The sequence below is a fragment of the Pseudomyrmex gracilis genome, unplaced genomic scaffold, assembly GCF_002006095.1.
Source record: "Pseudomyrmex gracilis isolate BER0280 unplaced genomic scaffold, ASM200609v1 scaffold_274, whole genome shotgun sequence".
In the NCBI taxonomy this organism is placed as follows: domain Eukaryota; kingdom Metazoa; phylum Arthropoda; class Insecta; order Hymenoptera; family Formicidae; genus Pseudomyrmex; species Pseudomyrmex gracilis.
In genome coordinates, this window is record NW_018020858.1 from 103,972 (window position 1) to 125,552 (window position 21,581).

The window sequence follows — 21,581 nt, forward strand, 5'->3', positions numbered from 1 at the left end:
AAAAAAAAAAAAAAAAAAACTGCCAAGACACAATATATCACAATCAGAATATGTTTTTCGAATAAAATATAATTGTCAACACACACACACACACACACACCCTAGACGTAAACTATAATAAAGTATAACACATATATAATTTAAGTAATTCGATCATCATTACTACGAAGTGATTATGCGCGCTTCAGTTGCCAAGTCGTATATTTACAAATTCCTATCCTGTTATCAATATATCGGTAGTGTAGCGTATATCGGTGTAGCTAACTTCAAAACAGCAGAAATACTTTCTTGTTTTTCCAAACATAACTTTCAAAGTGACTTTTCTTGTTCACACGAAAGTGTGTGTGTATATATGTTACTATATATACATGTACACACAACTATTATATAATAACTATAATATTAAAATAATATTATAATATTAATTTTATATACATACATAACATAAACCATATGTTATTATAACTTTGTCTTTTTGAAATGACACGTAAGGAATAGCTATTAATTATATACTTAAAAAAACAATTAAGCATGTTACTGGAAAATGCTTTTTGCCATTAAAATCGATATAGTCGGGGATCTTAAAGTTATTATTTAAAATCCTCTTAAGTTCATCTTTAAATGATCTGCAAGCAATAAAACGGCTCATACGGCAAAAAACTAAACTTAAGATGATCTTAAATATAAAATTAAATTATATGAATTTTGACCTAAGAAAATAGTAACATAAAAAGAAAGAATCGTATATAACGATTTCAAATTGTACTAAACTATAGACTGTATGATTTTTTTATATTTTGCGTTACATATACGTGTAATAAAGTACTCATATACATAGAATTTAAGAAAATAAACTATATATTATTAATATATCAAAATAGAATTAATTATATTACATCACAATTGAAATTTATTTTTAAAAGAACAAGTAGAAATAAAGTTAAGAAAGTATATCAAGCGAACAGTACTTTTTTTGCAAGATCGAAAGTTGATATCATAACAACATTATCCTTCATATTGATAGAGATAAAAAAAAAAAAAAAAAACCTATGAATAAGTCGAAGTTTTCATCAAATAAACATTGCCAATAAATTTTTTCATACCAAAATGTGTTATTTATAATTAAAAATTGTAATATACATACACCATAGATATATATATATATCAATATATAAATTTACATTTAAGAAAATATTAAAATAATTTTTTTTATCAAGTTTCGAAAATTATATTCACAGTTTTGTTATTTAAAAATATTTTGTATTTATATTTGAAGTAAACACAATTATTGCACTATATTTGTGGAATTAATATTAATTCAGATATATATAAAATGATCATTGCTTTATACACACACCTACCGAAATTTTGCAATAGTTCCACCGGGCCGTCCTTACAGATCTTATTTTTTGAAGAAAATTTTTTTAATTCCTCAAAATCGTGATCCAACGGATTGTTCATTTCCAATCTGCGAACACATAAACAATACCCGTGATTTTATTCGAGAGAGACGTAAGTTAAAAATTTGTATATTCATTCAAAAAATCCAATAGCGCGGATATATATATATATGTCACAATACAAATACGTAATGTTTCGTGTTTACATGAACGTAAATAATTTTATCTTTTATCTTTTACGCGCGCAAATTACATTTGTAATATTGCGACATGCGTCGTACTTACAGGCATTGTTATCAATAACGCAGATTGTCATGAGGTCATCAACACGTCGGCTTTTATAATATCTTAGGTTGAACAATTCCGTCGGACACCTCGTAGTACGTGTGTGTGTGTGTGTGTGTGTATAATTGTTATACTATCTCATATGATACCGATGTGAATTATTTTTTATCAATATTGGCATGCACATACCGTCACTTATTTCAATTTTCATCGAAGCAACTCGTTATTCCGCGATTGTTCTCGATTGAGTCTTCTTTCGAGAGTGAGCCCCGTGTGTTGTTCTTCGGCGCGCGAATAAAGATACAACCGCGGGGAATTTGTGCGCACAACCACGACGGGGGGGGGGGAAGATTCAAAACACTATCTACTATAGTAACTCGTTCATGTTTCGTTAATAACGTTTTCAAATAAGGCAAACACACTGTTCAGCCGTAGGTAAAGTCAATTGAACACGAGCGCTTAGTCAGACCCGTCCGATGCGACGGACAAAGAATCGACTCTTTCATGGATCGCAGCAGCAACAACCTTCTTCGTATTATATGTACGTACATATATAAATTTATATATATACGTATACGCGATTATAATAGCAAAATTGTTGGAGAAAAAAATTGCGTCAGAAAAAATAAATGTTGCGTTTCGATGTGTGCGGTCGAGTGAAAAATTTTTTTTGATGCGATCAAACTGGCCCAAAAATATTACATCACACTGCTGATTAACAATATTATACACTCATTCGTAGCAGAGTAAGAGGCTGTGCGTGCGCGGCTCCTAATCCCTATCGTAAAGCTGCGGCCTCTGCTGTGCGCGGTGCGTTTTAGCGCTCTCTGAACGTATTAATAAACGATATATCGATGCCGCCAATATGGCGGCGACAAAAGACACGAGGGTACGAATGAATGCGCGCGCGAACGACAAGGGTAATCAACTCGATGAATCGTCCCGAACTGTTGAGGCACGTTCAGCGTTCAGGGTTCAGAGAGAGCTCAGATGCGTTGTTTTGTAAAATGCTTGGTGCGCGCTCAGCAGCATGCGCAGGTCTCTGTCGCGTAGACGATGCAGGAATATTCGCTTTTCTCTCTCCACACCCCACCGTTTCACGGGTATCTCCTTTCTCTTGTTCTCTTGCATCTTCTCTTCTCTTTGTTCTCCCTCCCCCTTCTTCCCTCCCTCTCTTCCTCTCTCCCCCTCTCTCTCTCTCTCTCACTCTCACTTACTCACCTGCACTCCCCGGTATTTCTACCTCCTCAGTAGTCGGTCGGTTATATGGCTGTCCTCACGCAATGGCGTGTATGTATATGTGTATGTATTTACAATACACACGTCACACCAGTCGCGTTTGCCCTTTGCGTGGAATTGAACGTATATAAAAGAGTATTACATCTCGAATATGGACAAGCAGGAAGATACGATGGCGAGAAAGTAAAAAAAAAGAGATGAAATAAATGAAAGAAGAACAACAGGGGAGAGAGAGAGAGAGAGAGAGAGAGACAGAAAGAGAAAGAGGAAAAGAGAGAGAGAGAGAGAGAGAGAGAGAGAGAGAGAGGCTGTGGAATAGAAATTAAGTCAACCTAATGTATATACTCAAATGAGAGTGGGGAACCAATGAGCAATGCGGGTCGTCGCGCAGGCGCAGTGAGGAATCGCTGACTATTTCGAGTCTCCGTCGTTCTCTGTTCTGCATCCTTGTCGGTTTTCATATTATTCTTCAGTCTCTATTTTCGTTATTCTTTTCTACCTTCACTCTTACCAAGTTCCACCCATCTGACCTCTCTTTTTTTCTCTCGTTCGTGCTTCTTTCTTCAATTACTGTAGTTTTCGATTTCAGTTCTGATTCTTTTATTTTCTCATTCGCTCCGGTAAAATTGTTTACACCAACTGTCTAATTGCCACTATTCTATAGGTAGACAATGAATATCTATATATATTCAGCAGCATCTCTATTATATCGTAAAGTTAATGTACCCTATTGATAATATTACATCCATTTCTGTAGTTTCCCGGAGGCGACACCTCCTACTTTCTTTTAGCCACACTGTAAAATACTCGTCCTGTAGCTTCATTGATTCAAGGTAATGCGTACACGACTGATAGTTGGTTACCAGCGCTGCGACGGAAATAATGTATTTTGAATTTTGTCATTTATTGAATTTCCAGCAACTAATTCCGCAAATCTTGCGGATTTATCAGTGCAAAATAAATCATATATATATTATCGTAAATATATATATTTTTCTATTATAAAAATTATACATTTTGATTTTAATAATTAATCAAGTAAACGGCTTTTTGTACAAACAGCTGTTGCAATTTTTTATAAAAAATCAAATGAAAAAAATTAAACAAATTATAAATTTGTAAGATATATAAAATATAGTGATTCAACAAAATGATTTTTTATGTAGTACGTACCAAAGAGAGATTAAATATCTAAAAATTTGTCGCTCACCGACGTCTTCTCAATACGCGTGAAGAAAATCAAATAAATGATATTTGATATTTTGTTTATGCAAATGTGTGCATTCAAAGGTAAACAAGTTGTTTTGTGCGTAACTTTCTAAAAAATCTTCATATCTATATATACATATATATACAATATAACTACATTAAACAATATTCGGTTTAGCTGACGGTGTTTACATAAACAAGGCGTGGCCTTGTGCAATGGTTGATGGTCGATGAGGATGAATTATAGTAGGGGAACTTGACGAAATATGTCGAAAACGGCCGAATCTGCCGTCTATTGATCGTTATGGACCTTGATTGAAATATTTATGAATATAATATGTTTTTCTTTCTCTTCTCTTTTTTTGTTTCTTATAATTAGCCAAACTTAAAAGATTGAGCTCAATATATATATACGGACAGATAATTTTTAATACCGGGAATCTCTACTTGTACATTATGTAAGAATCAAAAACCAGCACGCGCTTCAATTTACTCGACTAGAGAGAAAACCAAATTTATTTTTAGATCACGCGAGGCAACTGAATCCCGAACTGTGAATAAAAATTCATCAAGAAAACACCGGAGTCAAAGGTTTCTTGCCATTGTTAACTCCGCCGATTTCACACAAAAGACATTACTCCGATATTATTTATTCATGCAGCATAGTTTACATTGCTTAAAATTCGTCGTTGTCACGGCGAAGCGTTGTCAAATATTAATAATTAATCGCACATTAATGAAGTTGATATAGCGAATATCGAAACACTAATGAGAGTGACGTATATACAGTCAGTCATAATTGCGACGACTCTGTGTAAAGCTGCAAGCACGCAATTGGATGGGTCAAATATTCACCCGACTGCTGCCGGTATTCTCGTTCTAATACTTGACTATCGATCCTTTTCCGTTCTCCCACCCCGCGGTATATAACCGTCGCACTACGGTTAACAGACGTGCTAGTGTGCGCAATAGCTGCATCGCACAGAGAGGGTAATACCCTTCCGTGGAGCAGGCGGGATTACCACGATATAGTAGCGACGTAACTTGAGTACGGAATAGCAGGCGCGCGGGAGGGCAGAGAGAGGGAAGAAGATTGAGAACAAGAGAAAGAAAGAGACGGAAGATCGTGTGACGTCCGTTGAACCACCATTCCCCTCTGTTGTCTTCCCTCACAAACCCGGTTTCACCGTACGCGAGTTGCGCACAAACTTTCTAAGCTTGCTCTTCTCCTGATAAGTTTTGCTCAAGTTATACCGCTTGGGCGGAAAAAGAAGAGCGAGAGAGAGAGAGACAGACAGACAGAGAGAGAGAGAAAGAGAGAGAGAGAGAGAGAGAGAGAAGTAACAAAAGATTAGTGGTGAATTCTTAATAGTATCTCATTAGCACAAATTCGAGCTTTATTGCAAAGTAGTCTGACCTGCTTCCGTTCCCACCTATCCGCAACCTAAAACTCATCTCTCTCTCTCTCTCTCTCTAATATTTTTTCATTGCTGAACATCTTATTTATTCTATGTCTCTTATTTATTCTATATTAGTTTATATTTATAGTTTAATTATCATTATTATTTATTTACATGTACGTGGGAGATCGTATGCCGTTATTGAATAAATATTGAATAAATATGTTATCGCGGAAATATAAAATAAATGAAGACAGCACATAAAATATAAAACGCAGCCTTATTGCGTGTGTCCTTGGTTCAAACTGAAAATCAGAATATTATTGCAAAATAGAATACTATAGCGATATGTTATTGTTCTCTATATTGCAACAAAAAAATGTTTAAAAATGTTTAAATATTAACAATTTATTAATATTAACATTTTTTGTGCATGTATAAAATACGTGATCTGTAATATTCCATCTCTCTCAGTCAGGATAATTGCATGGCCTTGGTAACAAAATTATATAGCCGCAAATGTATGAGTATGTATGAGTATGTATGTATGTATGTATGTATGTATGTTGGTTTTATGCATGTATGTATATATGTTGGTTTTATGCATGTATGTATGTATGTATATAATACATCGAGAATGTAATACAACCACATACAAGCCGATATTACTCAACCGACGACTCGAGTTAATGTGTTTGCAGAAAACGCAATAAAAAAAAAAATAGTAATATTCTTCTACCAACCACATCCACGCCCTCCAACGTCTGCAAAGAGTGGGAACGAAATAGAATTGGAATTTTCCATGTCGCACTGCGCCTGTGTCGTTGCGTTGCTGGTCAGTCGATCGCTTCTATTGCTGACGCGCTCGCTTACCTTACCCTAACGATAGGAAACGGCAGAAACGACCGACAGAGAGAGAGAGAGAATACTCGGTATTCTTGGTATATACGCAACGGGAGATACCATCCTCCATTTTCCCGCATCGCATCCCCACTCTTCTCACCATTTACCTCACACAAAGAAAGACGCATATCCACATCCACGTAGGACTTCTATACATTTACCAATCCAGCTTGCTCCAAGACGAATCCCTTCCAGCTTCGTTCCCTCTTGATTCCTGCTCCGCTCCGCTCTTCTACGAACGCAGCAGGGTTCTTTGTGTGTATTATATTTCTTGCTTTTTTTATTTCTTTTTTAAAACTTTTTTTCAGAGCTGTATAAGCCTTGGCACAATGAATAGTCGTGAGCTCTAATTTAGTAACAGAAGAACCACTCCCGGAGGTATTTCTATTCAAATAGCTAAGCACAAAAAATGTTTTCTGTAAAAGCAAAATTTCGAATATTCTTTCAAAAATAAAAAAAATGTGTTTAAAACTTTTTGAAGTCTTTTCTCGAAATTTGTATTCTTGTTTTCGTTGATTCACAAGTCACAATATTTGTTGCATAAAATTTTCTCTCGAACTCGGTACAAAAATTTATTGTTGCAAATTTGTTTTTTCGTCATAAAAAATATTTCTTCCAACATAAATTACTCTTTGATTTTCTTATATTGCTTATCTTTTTCTTGAGATATTGTTTTGAGAAACAATTAAATGTGTGTCCTAACTATACGTAGCGATTAATCAGCAATACGATATTTTCTCGCAATATGGTTTTTACAATTTGACCTCGTTTGTTGACCTCACTGGTTGCTAGGCATCGCACAGCCGCCTGCCTGAGCGGGGAGAGGAAGAGGGAAAGCTTTAGCGACGTTGCCGAGCTGTGCTCACCAACCAACTCTAACCAATTCATTGCAACTTAACCAACTATGTAATCATCCAACTAGCGCGGATCCGTGTATTGAAAATTCCTAAATATCGCGAACAGAAATGATTGATCAATTATACAGATTCAATACGACTAATCACTCATTTGAATAAGTAATTTTGTTTAACATTTTTTTGTTTTAATATTTTTTTTGTTTTTTCACATAAAACTGACAATTATAACTAATATTTTGTTTGTTTGTTTATAGTTTATTGCTTTATTAACTTTCGTCTATATCGAATATACGTAAAAATTGTAAAAATAAAATTGCACAATATATGTGTTTCGATTGTACAAAGTATTCTTGCTTTTGTATAACAAGAAAAACTGAAAATAACAAACATATAGTAACATACAGACGGAGAAATGTAAACGGATTTTTTTTATTCTCTCTTTCACTTTCTCACATACATTTTTTCTTTTCTCCTTTAAAATACCTTTTCTGTTATGGAATGTATTCTCTCAAAAGAAGAAATTTCAGGTATAAAAAAATTTTGTTTTGCGGAAATTTATATCAAAAGTTTTATATCTGAGTTTTTTTGTTTTCAAAAGTATTTCTGACGAGTTTGTTTGACACAGCTCACTCAACTAAGCTTTTACACATAACACATTTCTAAAAAGACAAATGAGAGAGAGAGAGAGAGAGAGAGAGAGAGAGAGAGAGAGAAAGAGTGTGTGTGTGTGTGTGTGTAACGTTACAGAATATAAATCGTACACATATGGATAATCAAGAAAAGGCCAAGAAAAATATTCATAAAGTTCTTTCCAACTGCTATGTTTTTCGAGTTTATTTTTCAAAAATTCATTTTTCGAGTAATTATTAATATATATATATAATAATGGATCAAGCTCCAAAAGTTATTTTTAGTGTGTATCTAACATACAGAAAATTGTATATACATATGTGTATAAAAAAAATTTTATATATATGTGTGTGCATACGCAAATAAGCGCGTATATATATATATACGTTTATTACTAAACTAAATATTTTATTTCTGTATTGTTTATATGAGTTTTCCTCAAATGTGTAGTAATAAATGAATATATTGTTAATAAAAAATTAATCCGTAAGAGAAGGTCCTAACCCATGGACCGAAACGTCTGTTGTGTTTTTTAATAAAAAAAAAAAAAAAAACTGCTTTTCATACACTAACACCTTGTATTTACTGCTCGTATCGGCCCTTTGATTCATTTTTTTAATAAAAAATTAATTACAAAATGTTGCGCATGTGCATATATATTGTGTAGATTTTATAACAAAGAAATATATATTTATGTCACATGTGTGTCCTATTTTAGTTAAACACTGATTTGATTTGATATATTGAGGCTCGGAAGCCATATGCATTCTGTACATGGTGACATCTGTTGATTATATTTACAGCACACTGTTCTCTTGTTCCGTGGACGTAATATTGCGCCGTCCCGATTTCAGTGATCGACCGAGAACTGTTTAATTGACGCGAATAATTTTCAGAAGAAAGCTCAAGATTTTCTCTTGTTTGAATTAATTTTTGGAAGCCCGATACAGTTTGTCTTTTAATCGATAAATTTGGATGGAAGGGATTAACACGGAAAACGGTGTTAGGCAAATTCGAACTCGGAAACCTCAAAAGATTCCACTGAGAATACGTTTTCACAATCAGATGCTCACGCGCTTTGAGCGTCAATCTTTGAGAGCAAGACGGAGTAACACTTAAGGACGTTCTCCGACTACAGTGGTTAGCAACCTAAATACAGTGGTTAGCAACCTAAAATATCTCTTCTCGTGAGTAAGTTTGTACTGCTGTAACAAAGTTAAGTTGAGCTATTCAGCACTGCTAAGACCCGCTTACTCTGCGCAGAAGTTCAAAAATAGCTGCAGTACACAATAGCGCACATAAATCCAGCAAAACAAAAAAAAAACCAAAAAAAAAAAAACAAAAAAAAAGCTATAGTTTGAAAACAAGGGTTGCTTGCCATATTATTCAAAATGGTATTTTAATTAAGACACTCTCCGCTACCACATACTTGTTTTTTAAAAAAATCCTACAAAAATTGTCGTCAGTAACTTTAAAAAACCCCACTTCACAAAGGCTCAGCATAGGAAATCCATGTTAAAAATTGAAACTTAAATCTTCCATATTTTGGAATTTAACATTGCTACCCCTATTATCCAAAAAGGCTACTTATAAATAAGATCATAAACTATGTATATCGCAAATTTAAAGAAAATCCAACAAAAATCAATAATTCGGAGAACGTCCTTAAAAAGCGTATAAGCGCTCAAGGCAAACGCGCTCTCTTTACGCTTATATTTTTATCGCTCATATTAAATCTAAAATAACGTGTGGAATAACGCAATAACGCTGATAGGACGCTCCCCGAACGCAGTTTTAGACACACCGTGTCAAGCCGGTGTTAATTGACTTCTTATTTATTTTTGTATTTGACATATACGTCGCCTGTGTTAAGAATGCGTTCCGATATTCACCACCAGTACTGCTAGAATCTATAGCATATGCGACGTGAAGAGAATAGACTTTTAAGTACTAGCAGTGAATATCGGAACACAGTCTTAACAAGCAATGATGTCAAAGAATATGATAAAAATAAATGATGAAGTCAAAATAACAAAATGTTAAATTTTTCCGTGCCTCCATCATTTTTTTTAACTGGATTTTATCTCACTTCATTACGTATGTAAATATAAACCCTACTGATATTATCATGCGAGCCAAATTATCACAAAAACACTAATCTTTGATTGTTAATAATACTTATAATATATATATATACATGTATAATATTACATTTGCTCTCAAAACATTAATTTCAAAGGTGTTACACTTATAATATTTTTTATACGACATGTATTGTAGAAATATTTATATTTCTTGTGATTTAATGAGGAATACATTATTTTGTAACAATGTGCTCTTAATTATAAATTTAAATTTAATTACACAATATTGAAATATAATAAATTAAATTTAAATATAAATTTTTTTATCACGACTTCTTCCCGGTAAAAAATTTTTTACATATACTTATATACTTATAATATTACATTTGCTCTCAAAACATTAATTTCAAAGGTGTTACACTTATAATATTTTTTATACGACATCCCGGTAAAAAATTTTCCATGTATAAAATTGTACGGACATATTCGGTATATAAATTTGCATAATTAGATATAATAAGTTTAATTTGTGTATAAGTATATATGATTATATATCAAAAATTTTTTAAAATATAGTAAAAATATAGTTTTATAAAATTTTTTTGTATCTAACATGATACTAATAGAGTTATTTTGTAATTTGCTATGAAATATCTTTGAAGCCAGTCTCTTGAAAAAAGAAATTCTCCGTGTATAAAATTGTACGGACATATTCGGCATATAAATTTGCATAATTAGATATAATTTATTTTAATTTGTGTATAAATATATATGAAAAATTTTTTACCGGGTTAATGTATTGTAGAAATATTTATATTTCTTGTGATTTAATGAGGAATACATTATTTTGCAACAATGTGTTCTTAATTATAAATTAAAATGTAATTACAATATTGAAATATAATTAAAATTAAATTTAAATATAAATTTTTTTTATCACGACTCCTTCCCGGTAAAAACTTTTTTACATATACTTATACACAAATTAAAATAATTATATCTAATTATGCAAATTTATATGCCGAATATGTCGATACAATTTTATACACGGAGAATTTCTTTTTTTAAGAGAATGGCTTCAGAGATATTGCATATCAAATTACAAAATAACTCTATTAGTATCATGTTAGATACAAAAAATTATATAAAACTATATTTTTACTATATTTTTAAAAAAGTTTTGATATATAATCATATATACTTATACACAAATTAAACTTATTATATCTAATTATGCAAATTCATATACCGAATATGTTATACAATTTTATACATAAAAAATTTTTTACCGGGTTGTTTCAAGTCAAAATAAATTATCCTGAAAAGATTCAGATAAATTGCGTGATTCGACCATTTGAAAAGTTTGAAATATATCAAACAGTTCGATATTTCGATGTTTTCAATGTCGAACAGTCTGAAAGTGTAAATAAATAATTAAAGATTTGACATTAAAATTTTTTTAATGTTTCTCCTAATTGTTCGGTTTTAACAAATGTTCAAACAAAAATGTTAACAAATGTTTTAACAAAACTTCAAAAATTACTTTAAAACATGTTGTTTGTTTTATTCACGTGGCTATATATCGTTAATTAACAATTTTAGCAAAACACTATTTTCGTCATGTTAGTCACGTACTTAATGTAACATTTTCAGTGTTCGCACATGATACCGTTCTCATGGGCGTAACTTGAAAATAAACAAAAGTGTTTTATTATTGTTGTTTTTTCTTGTTTAACAATTGTAATGTGCATTTGATAAAAAAAAATTATACGTAAACATATGAAATATATAATATAACTTTATTGTATTTAGTACATAACAATCAAACCTGAAATTGCGTGCGAGAGGTTAGACAGTAACGAATGTTTATCACCGAGCCAGTAAAATATGTTTGGATCATTGCGTAGCAAATTTCAAACCGTGCAAGAAGGTATATCCGCTAGGTAAAAATCTGCACATTTATTATTAATTGTTTGCTTATATTTTATTCTTGTGTTTGTCTTTTTTTTTTTTTTTTTTTAATATAGCGGTAAGATGTGACAAAAGCAAGAATTTATAATAATATTTATATTTTAATAATATTTATATTTTAATTTTTGGAGAAACATTACTTTTCAGTATACGAGGATTGTCAACCACTGAACATGCCAAGAGCAAAAAGTTGGCCAATGTAAGAAAAGTAAATTATGATGCTGGAGCAGATGTGTTGCATCGATTTCAATTACAATGGAACGAGCTTCACGAGCTCTCCGAAGAAAATGCGGGAAAAGCTCAGGAAGTGGATGCGTTGATATCTTCTATTTATGAAAAACTTCAACACGAATGGAATAGTATCACATGTTTGAATAGCACTTTGGCCTATATTCCAAAAATTAATAATTCAATTCAAGACCTAATGGACCAGATAGGTAGCTTGGACTCAAAATATAAAATTTAAAATATAGGAAAAAAAAGTATATAATAGTTTTTTAAAACAGTTGTTTGTGTCTAAGGAAATTTGCAAGAAATGTTTGAAGAGGTTGAAGGAGCTTTATATCGATTGGAAGACTTAAACGAAATGCTAGATCTACAAAGTAGACAGTTGGATCATAGGTTCCAGTTGGCTTTGTATAAGGAGAAGAAATTGATAGAATTGAATAATTTTAAAGGTACAAACATACATACATATTGTATATATAAATAATTTACTAAATATTTGTAATTATTTTAAGTTTTGTCATGATTTATTTCAAATCAATTTGTTTCTTTAGCAATACTGTCTAACGAACACATTGAGAGAGTTTCACAACATGAATTAAATCAGCAAAAAAGATTGAAGGAACGACGCGAGACTTTTGAAGAAGCTTTTAAAGAAGATCTCGAAGAATATAAAGCAACCGGATCTATACCAAGTATTATTTTATTTTATAAATTTAATTCAAAAAGGGGATGCACACACATGCATGTAATACGCAAAGGAATGTTAATTAATTCATCTATTCCATATTTTTAGAGTTGCCAGTATCATCACAAGGTCCATCTTTGGATGAAATAGTGTTAGATATTGATTCAAAGATATTTGATGAATTTTTAGAAAATTAAGACCAAAAGTATCAGATTACAGAAATATTATACAAAGACTCTATAATCCCTAAGTCGAGAGATATGTGCAAGTGAATGTAACTTCTCAATCGAAAACAGTTTTTACAATGACAGATATTAGAACTGTGATACAGTCAATCAACTATATAGCGTTTTACTACAAATAGATTTATAAAACCAGTGAAAAAGCATAGATTAATTCTTCCAAAGTTGTGTACATATCGAAAACATTCTAAATTTTCATATTTAATGGAATTTTAAACAGTCATACATTCATAAAAATGATATTTTGTTGTATTTTTTACCTTTACTGCTATATTATCGAATGAAATTGAAATAATAATTCCACAAATATATATATTTCAGAAAAAATTGTTTTAAAACACAATAAACATTTAATATAATGTATTCGTTTAAGAAATAATATAAATGTAAAATAAAAATAAAATTTTATTGTATTTAATAAACACATTTATTGCTAAGATATTTTAAAAACTCGTTTTGTATTATTTTTTTTTTTTATATATCCGGTAGGTCGAGATATATTTGCAACTAACTGACTTTGCATACGTCGTGATATCGTAGCGCCGTATCGTGGTAACGTGGTCGGTGGTATATACGTCCCATGTGGGGTACAGTTGGATGCGGTTAAATTTCAATAAATTTAGAAGATCTATCAGAAGAAAATCCTCAAATTTGTCATTCACAGAAACATCAACAAGTTGAAAAAAATAAAACGATATATTTACGTTAGTGTGTAAACATTGTATATATTTCAACACACAAACAACCATGTATGATAGAGTGTTTTACTGAATTTTTTTGAGGTTATTTATCATCTGAAAGTCACACATCAAAACACATACAAATATCATATGAACACACATCAGTGTCATTTAACATTAAAATTTATTTTACATGTTAATATATATTTTCAGCTCGTGATAAAAACCAAGTATAACGTGGAACCACAACAATTAATTTGCAATGGATCCAGCTCTTAGAAAGAGACAAAGGAAGGAATTATTGTACAACAAATTGCACAGAGGCTTTGTTAATACCTGCATGGGTGTCACATTCGTTGCAAGTGTTTTTCTCGGTTATACGATATACCAATACGTGCGATATGTTCGACCCGTGCAAACAGCACAGAATCAACTGACCGAGGATGAACTTTTGTTTGAGGGTAGAATTATAGAAGATAATCCAAATATACAATTGTCATCGTAGAGCATAGTTATGTTACGAAGTAGCAGTCTTTATGTGTATAAAAAAATCCTACTTATTATTCATAAATAGAATTAAAAAACAAAAACAAAAAAAAAAATAGTATGAATCAGAATTATATATTTGTGGATTGTAAAGTATACATGTAAATGTAATTCTATAAACAATTATTTATATAATTAATATAAAAACAGTCATGACTAACAGCGTTAAAATAGCACATAATATAATATTACTATGTATATTTTTGTGTGTGTCTAATTAAATAATAATGCTTGAAATATTCTGATTATCTCAAGTAAAACAGCTGTTAAAAATTATTTATTAAAAAATACCGAACAATTTATATAAATTTGCACATTACACAAAAGTAGAAGAAACTATCAAACTTTAAACAATATAAAGATAATATAAAAAATATAAATTTTATTATACGTAGTATTGTTTCTATAAATAATCTTGACTCGTAATTAATTATAATTTAATTTTTTATTTGAGAAGTTTCAGTTAACTTTTTATACACATCATTTGTTTCATTGTACAATAATAATTTAGTTTTTATTTCTATCAGCAGAGAAAGCTTTTCTCTATTGTGTATAAAAAAGTATAGTATAAAAGTATGTGTGTGACCCTGAGTTACATTCCAAAATTTCATTAAGTTAATGCAAAATTTCGAACCTCGAATTTGTAACATGAATTTAGATTTACATTTACAATTATTTATGGCAATCAAATACAAACTTGGTGCGCCAGTTTGTTCTAATTTTTTAAATAAATTTTTTTCTCTCTAACATGTAAGAAAATTGACATGTCTATTTAGCTTTGAGAAACAAATTCTCAAAGTTCCCACATTTTGCATTTTCGAGTTTTCAGTAAAATGCTATTTAAAATAAATAAAAAAAAAGCATTTATACAAAATGAGTGAAATATCACGAAAAATGACATTTACATACGTTCTATTTTCTATCGATGGACATGAACAGAGTGCGGGAAAAACTTGTAATCTATGATATATTTCTGAATATTATATTGCTTCCTCCCTTAAAGAGTTTGTCTTATATAATATACAAAGAGACATATACTACTATATATAATTGTATAAATCATTGTTTGTTATAATTCAAACACTATGGATTTTTCTATCAAATTTAGAACACATCTTGCGGTTCCATATCGACATATAAAAGTAAAATTTCTTTTACGATTATAAAATAGAAAAAGGCAACTCTTCTGATAAGCTTCAAAAGTGATGTAAATTTTTATTTTCATCGGTGAGATTAACTTAAAAATTTTACTACGTCTGAGAGCTTCTAATTTGTTTCATCATTTTCTACTAAAAAGGCGTTATTTTTAAATACTACTGTGATATACAATTCCTTATAACATAAGTTATTCGTACTATACACACTTATATGATAGAAGTGGAATTTTTTTTTTTTAGAGAGTAAAAATAATTTATACAACTTTTGTCAGACTGTGATACTAATAATAATGGAAGGATAATTTTCAACAACTAAAATTGTTTTTTTTTTTTTATATTATAAAATCTGTATATTAAATAAACATCTTATATGTTTACTATTTACACTTACGCCAAGATCAATCGAGCACGTATCTTACATTTACAAAAAACCGCATACAAATTACGAAAGTACGAATGATAGAAGTACGTTAATATGATGATCGATCTCATCATCGTAAAAATTACTATATAATACTTTTAAAAGAAAAACAAAAATGTCGAAAATGATCTCATCAGACAAAAGCTTTTTTGTGTGTCATACAATGAAGGCAATATGCATATTATCCGATAATACAAAATGCAGCATGCATTCTTTTTGTCTTTTTTTTATGTACAATATGTGTTCTTCTCTGTTGCATAATGGACACAATTTGTACTGTTTTTTTTTTTTTTTAACAGATTTCCCGTTTATACGTTTCGTATATATATATAAAATAGTGCACTTTAGAGAAACATTCACAGATACATATATATATGTATATATGTATATAATATATATATATATATATATTTTTTTTTTTTAACAAACTCAATTGTTTTTTTTTTTTTTTTCGCGAACATGCTTTTGATCATTATGTACACGTGTCTGAATATCAGTCAGTGTAAGTTTTTTTCATTTGGACAATATGCCCTATATAGCTAAATTTGATTGAGAACAATTATGTTTCTGATCTCTTCGCAAGAAAGAGAGAAATAATAAAAATTCACTAGAAAAGACATATCAGAAAATATACTACAAAACATATTAGAAAATATAAATTCCAAAAAAAAAAAAAACAAAGATATATTGTAAAAAAAAAATCTTTGTATATTCGTTTAAATTATATTACTAAAAAACTAATTACAAAATATATTACAAAACGTACGGATGATGCTCTGGAAAACAATTTCGAATTTTAAGCAATTTTTGAACGAATAATTTAATACAAAAATTGTCGATCCCCGTAACTTTGCGACTTTTTATTCACAAGCATCTGAAAAGAGAATTTATAAAAAAGTATATGCGATCCTACAGCCCCATACATTCGATAGATGTTGCGAGTAGTTTGGAATCCATTTTAAAAAACTGTAGACTATGCTAAAAAAAAAAAAAAAAAAAAAAGGCTGAGTGAAACTCATGAACATCGTCCGTGCGTGTGGTATATGATTTTCATTTTTTGTTATAAAACAATTTATCAATTAGTAGCTTACACGGACTGATCCTCTTTTATATTTTCGTCTATACATTCAAACTTAAAAACCATGTATACCCTCTCACTCGTCGTTGCAACTTCCTTAAGAAAATAAATTGTACAAGAAACTGCCTTATTTTCACACATATAAGGCGAGGAGTCACGAGAAGACGTCGTTGAAAACTTCGTCGAATATCTCAGCATGAGAAAATCGTCCATTGTGTTTGGCGCGTACTCTGACATTTTTGATCGTTGAGAAATTTAAATTCTAATGTCACATTTGATCGAATTACTTGCACAAGTCCTGTATTTTACAAGGTGGAATATTTCAGTTGTATTCGGGAACTGATGATTTCTTCAGCGGATAGGCTTAGGCAGTTTATTAATTATTCGACGCGGGATTAGAGTTTGACATCGATTCCACCCGCATTGAATCGATTCTGGCGACAATTTTCAACGCCGGACCCAGTTTTATACTCATCGCGGACATCAAATGGTCTTCTTTCAATAACATAAGAGCTTGACCGTCAATCTCCTGGATGGCAAAGTCTTCCGCGTAATCCGCACATCCCGGTAAACCGCGTATAAAATCGCACACCTCACCAACCTGTGTGTGAAAAAGAAAAAGAATTTGTTTTTAAAACAATTTTATTTGATTATACAGGGTGTGTCTGATAACGAACTATAAAGCCGACGTGTGTAGGTAGATCGAGTTATTCTGAAACAGAAAAGTTATATACCATTTTGCAAAATTCGCAATATTTATTGAGATATGAATTAATAAATGTGAACCAATGAAGGGGCGCGGGGAGCGATGATCGGACTCTATAGGCGTGCACAATTGTCAGCTCTACTCCTCGCTCGCCGCTGCTCGCTGCGTACCGCCGAATAGCGCCCGATCGCAAGAAACCGAGTCGTTCCGCGCTTGTTTGTTCACTCCGCCTCTCGTTACTAAGACATTACATGAGAGAAGCCATTTTTCTTTTCATCTGATAATCGTGCACGCCTATAGAGTCCGATCATCGCTCCCCGCGTCCCTTCATTGGTTCAAATTTATTAATTCATATCTCAATAAATATTGCGAATTTTGCAAAATGGTATATAACTTTTCCGTTCAGAATAACTCGATCTACCTACACACGTCGGCTTTATAGTTCGTTGTCAGACACCCTGTATGTATCAAAAACATTAACACTACTTCCAAAGAATATTAATATATAATTTTTTTTTACGTCTTTGTGTAAAAATACACGCTTACCGTCCATTTCACTGGGTTTACTTTCTGCACTGATTCGTCGGCGGAAGAGGTGGTGGTTGTGGACAACAACTTTTCTTCGCCATTCTTTTTCATCGTGTCGTTATCAACAGTTCTCGTCTCAGTCTCTATCTCAGTCCACTGTTTCTCCGTATCGTCACGATCTCGCGTTTCGCGCTTTTTGCTGCAAAAATAAAATATAAATTTTTTATTTTAAGAAAAGAATATCTCCAAAATAATTTCTAAATAAAATCTGACAATATTTGCTTATTAATGTATATTATATATATATATATATAAAAAAAAAAAATACACGCTTACTTTTTTGCACATGTTGACGAGCAGAATCGTTTTTCTTTCTTGAGCTTGACATTCTGTTCGTCAATCGTATTGCCACAATTTTCGCATTTAATAACCTGACCACTAGTTCCGTCTTCCTCGTTAGAATGATTAGGAGCGTGTTTCTTTTCTAAAAATTCACAGTAGTTTTTTTTTATAATTTATTAATTAAATTTAAGATATTATAAACACACCGCATTTTCTCATTAGAGATTTTACTTACTCGGAGGTTCATCATGAGTATCCCTTTCTGTGGTTGCGTTACTCCGATTAAGAATATTAGTGGTTTCTTGACTCACTGCAAACGGTTCTGACGCTGTGAGAAAAATCAAATTACAACAACATGAAATCATATATTCACTAGTGACAGATTTATATAAAATGGGCGAAAAATCAAAATGTGATCGATTATAAGAAAAAAAGGTAAACGCAACAAACTCTACCTTCCTGTATCACGAATCCTTCTATTACATGCGTGAGAACCTGTGGCTTCACCATAGCTTTAGGCGGAGCTTGCTTACTATTCACTACGACTACTGGCGTAGTTGATGACTCATCGCCAACCACACCGTTCGTAATTGCGTTTACTGTATTGGCAAGCCCCGCTAACGGATTATTGCACTGTTTATCCTCCGTTTTTACGACGATCGGTTCCTCTTCTCTCACAGGTGTCGTCTTACATTGTGTTACATCTTCATTATTGAAGAGCGAACGTTTTAATTATCTTTATCCAAACTATAGAAATTTATGATATTTATATTAAGTAAAAACAAAAGATTTGTACCTGTTACTTCAGATTGAGGTGTTGTTGCGGCTTCCTCCATAATGGCAGGCACATCATCTTTCTTTGACGGTAATTTCGCGTTTTCGTCAGTCACCATCGGAGGATTTACGGTAGACGGCAATATCAAAGAACACTCGGCCGATTGATTTCGATCTGGCGATGTGATCATTATTGCCGAGTTGGTATTGTCGTGCGTAGGCTGATCCTGCGTTGTGTTTACGATCGGCATCGTTTGAACTTGCGACGTCCCGCTCATTATTTGATTACTTATTATTGTATGATTGATAGCCTAAAAAAAGAAATGTTTTTTTTTTTTTATCTTCTTTAACATGTCTCTTTATATAACAAACGGAAGAACTTCTTATTTTTTTGTACATTAATATATATCAGAGAATACTCTAGTATTCTGAGTATTGAGGTGTTTCCTCGGGTTCCTTTGGTTATGCCAATAATTATAATTATGATAAGGGCTGTTGGAACCGGTAAGCAGGATGTTATTGCCGTAAATAAATGTATTATATCTTATTTACAAACGTTTCGATGGTTTTTATTCAAACTATCTTCAGTGTATCTATATAGGTTTTAACTAACAATCCTTCATATTCAAGCGATGTCTGTATGTTAGTCCAAAAAAGAAATTAAGTGTCAATATAATAAAATTGTAAGGTAATGTCAAACACAGTACAAGACGATGGCTTTGACATTACCTTACATTTTTATTATGTTGACACTTAATTTCTTTTTCGGACTAACATACAGACATCGCTTGAATATGAAGGATTGTTAGTTAAAACCTATATAGATATACACTGAAGATGGTTTGAATAAAAACCATCGAAACGTTTGTAAATAAGATATAATACATTTAAATTAATTAATAGGCCGATACGAGCAATAAAATACAGGATGACAGCGTATGAACAATAGTCTTTATTCAAAAAGACACAAAAAAAAAACAAACGTTTCAGTCCACAATTTTGGACTACCAGTACACAATATTTGTATTTCATCGTCATGTTCGATTGACATTATTTTGTTATATTGAAGCGATGTGTTAAACTATTTGAATGTAACAATTATTACACTGAGGAAGGTCCAAAATTGTGGACTGAAACGTTTGTTTTTTTTGTGTCTTTTTGAATAAAGACTATTGTTCATACGCTGTCATCCTGTATTTTATTGCTCGTATCGGCCTATTAATTAATTTGAACTTTTCACGAGCGATTGTTTGATTATAATACATTTATTTACGGCAATAACATCCTGCTTACCGGGTTCCAACAGCCCTTATCATAATTATAATTATTGAATACTCTAGTAATCTTTTCTAGATATAATCTATTTTAATACTAAAATTTTAATATAATTTAATAACATAAATTTTAATATGAGTTATAATCACCGATAAAGGCACCTGCTGTACGGTCGACATCGATGTCTGATTCATCTGCGACGTAGGAGCAACTCTAATTCCCACCGAGACTATCGGCACAATTGAACGATCTGTGTTCAAAACAACACCCGGTTGTTGCTGCTGCTGTAGAGTCATATTTGCTGTAACAAAAAAATTGCCATAGTTAAATATTATTTGTAAACACCATATATATTTGCATTTATTATCTATATATTATGTAAATGTAAAACATTAGAGTTTCACATTTAAACACTGTATCATTAAAATACCAACCATTCAAACGAGTATTCTTCTTACCCATAATAGCTTTGGGTTGTATTTGTTGTTGAGAAGACTGTACTTGCTGCTGATACTGCTGTTGAAGTTGTTGCTGTTGTTGTTTTTGTTGTATAAAGACCTGCTGCTGTATCGGCTGTTGAATTTGCTGTTGCTGCTGCTGCTGTTGCGGTTGCGGACATTGTATTGGCTTTCCACGACCTTTACCAGTAGTGGTGACACCTTTGCCACTCTGCCAAATAAGATGCAATTAAATTGACGAGTAGAAATACTATTATATGACATATATTGCATGGCACACATACCTATTAATATTTATATTATATTACATTATATTAAAAAGATATAAATTACATATATGCCATATCTATTAAACAAGAACTGATTATTTCTTACGAATGAATAGTCAAGGCTCGTGAAAATTGAAACTAAGAATGAAAAGGCCAATCCGAGCCATTCCCAGGATGTTGTGCAGGAATAAGCGTGCATGTATATATATATATA

At 31.6% G+C, this 21,581-nt stretch overlaps 3 protein-coding genes across 16 annotated transcripts in view; 1 reads left to right on the top strand and 2 right to left on the bottom strand.

Moving 5' to 3' along the window:
* Window positions 1-2,225, bottom strand: part of LOC109859640 — a 10,949-nt gene extending 8,724 nt beyond the window's left edge. For 2 of the 5 annotated variants that reach the window (XM_020438075.1, XM_020438074.1), the window contains exon 1: window positions 1,362-1,450. Coding sequence is in view for 3 of the 5 variants with exons in the window: in XM_020438077.1 (XP_020293666.1) it covers window positions 1,362-1,461 (100 nt within the window). In the remaining 2 variants the exon portion in view is untranslated. Of the gene's footprint in view, window positions 1-1,361; window positions 1,469-1,685 lie in introns of those variants that run through there. The other 3 variants (XM_020438077.1, XM_020438076.1, XM_020438078.1) reach the window with 3 other exon arrangements.
* The window catches only part of LOC109859641 (dysbindin protein homolog), a 17,574-nt gene extending 3,026 nt beyond the window's left edge, over window positions 1-14,548 (top strand). The window contains exons 1-6 of one of the 4 annotated variants that reach the window (XM_020438082.1): window positions 11,611-11,629; window positions 11,820-11,950; window positions 12,126-12,415; window positions 12,500-12,655; window positions 12,758-12,898; window positions 13,000-13,465. In XM_020438082.1, the coding sequence (XP_020293671.1) occupies window positions 11,895-11,950; window positions 12,126-12,415; window positions 12,500-12,655; window positions 12,758-12,898; window positions 13,000-13,088 (732 nt within the window). In that variant the 5' untranslated portion in view covers window positions 11,611-11,629; window positions 11,820-11,894 and the 3' untranslated portion in view covers window positions 13,089-13,465. The other 3 variants (XM_020438081.1, XM_020438083.1, XM_020438079.1) reach the window with 3 other exon arrangements.
* A 2,126-nt stretch (window positions 14,549-16,674) lies between these two features.
* LOC109859644 (mediator of RNA polymerase II transcription subunit 15-like) overlaps window positions 16,675-21,581 on the bottom strand; it is an 11,047-nt gene continuing 6,140 nt past the window's right edge. For 6 of the 7 annotated variants that reach the window (XM_020438089.1, XM_020438094.1, XM_020438088.1 and 3 more), the window contains exons 7-14: window positions 21,075-21,309; window positions 20,790-20,941; window positions 19,388-19,676; window positions 19,047-19,295; window positions 18,827-18,919; window positions 18,586-18,733; window positions 18,268-18,448; window positions 16,675-17,616 (exon numbers count right to left, since the gene is read on the bottom strand). In XM_020438089.1, coding sequence (XP_020293678.1) covers window positions 17,392-17,616; window positions 18,268-18,448; window positions 18,586-18,733; window positions 18,827-18,919; window positions 19,047-19,295; window positions 19,388-19,676; window positions 20,790-20,941; window positions 21,075-21,309 — 1,572 coding nt within the window. In that variant the 3' untranslated portion in view covers window positions 16,675-17,391. The remainder of the gene's footprint in view (window positions 17,617-18,267; window positions 18,449-18,585; window positions 18,734-18,826; window positions 18,920-19,046; window positions 19,296-19,387; window positions 19,677-20,789; window positions 20,942-21,074; window positions 21,310-21,581) is intronic. The other variant, XM_020438095.1, reaches the window with a different exon arrangement.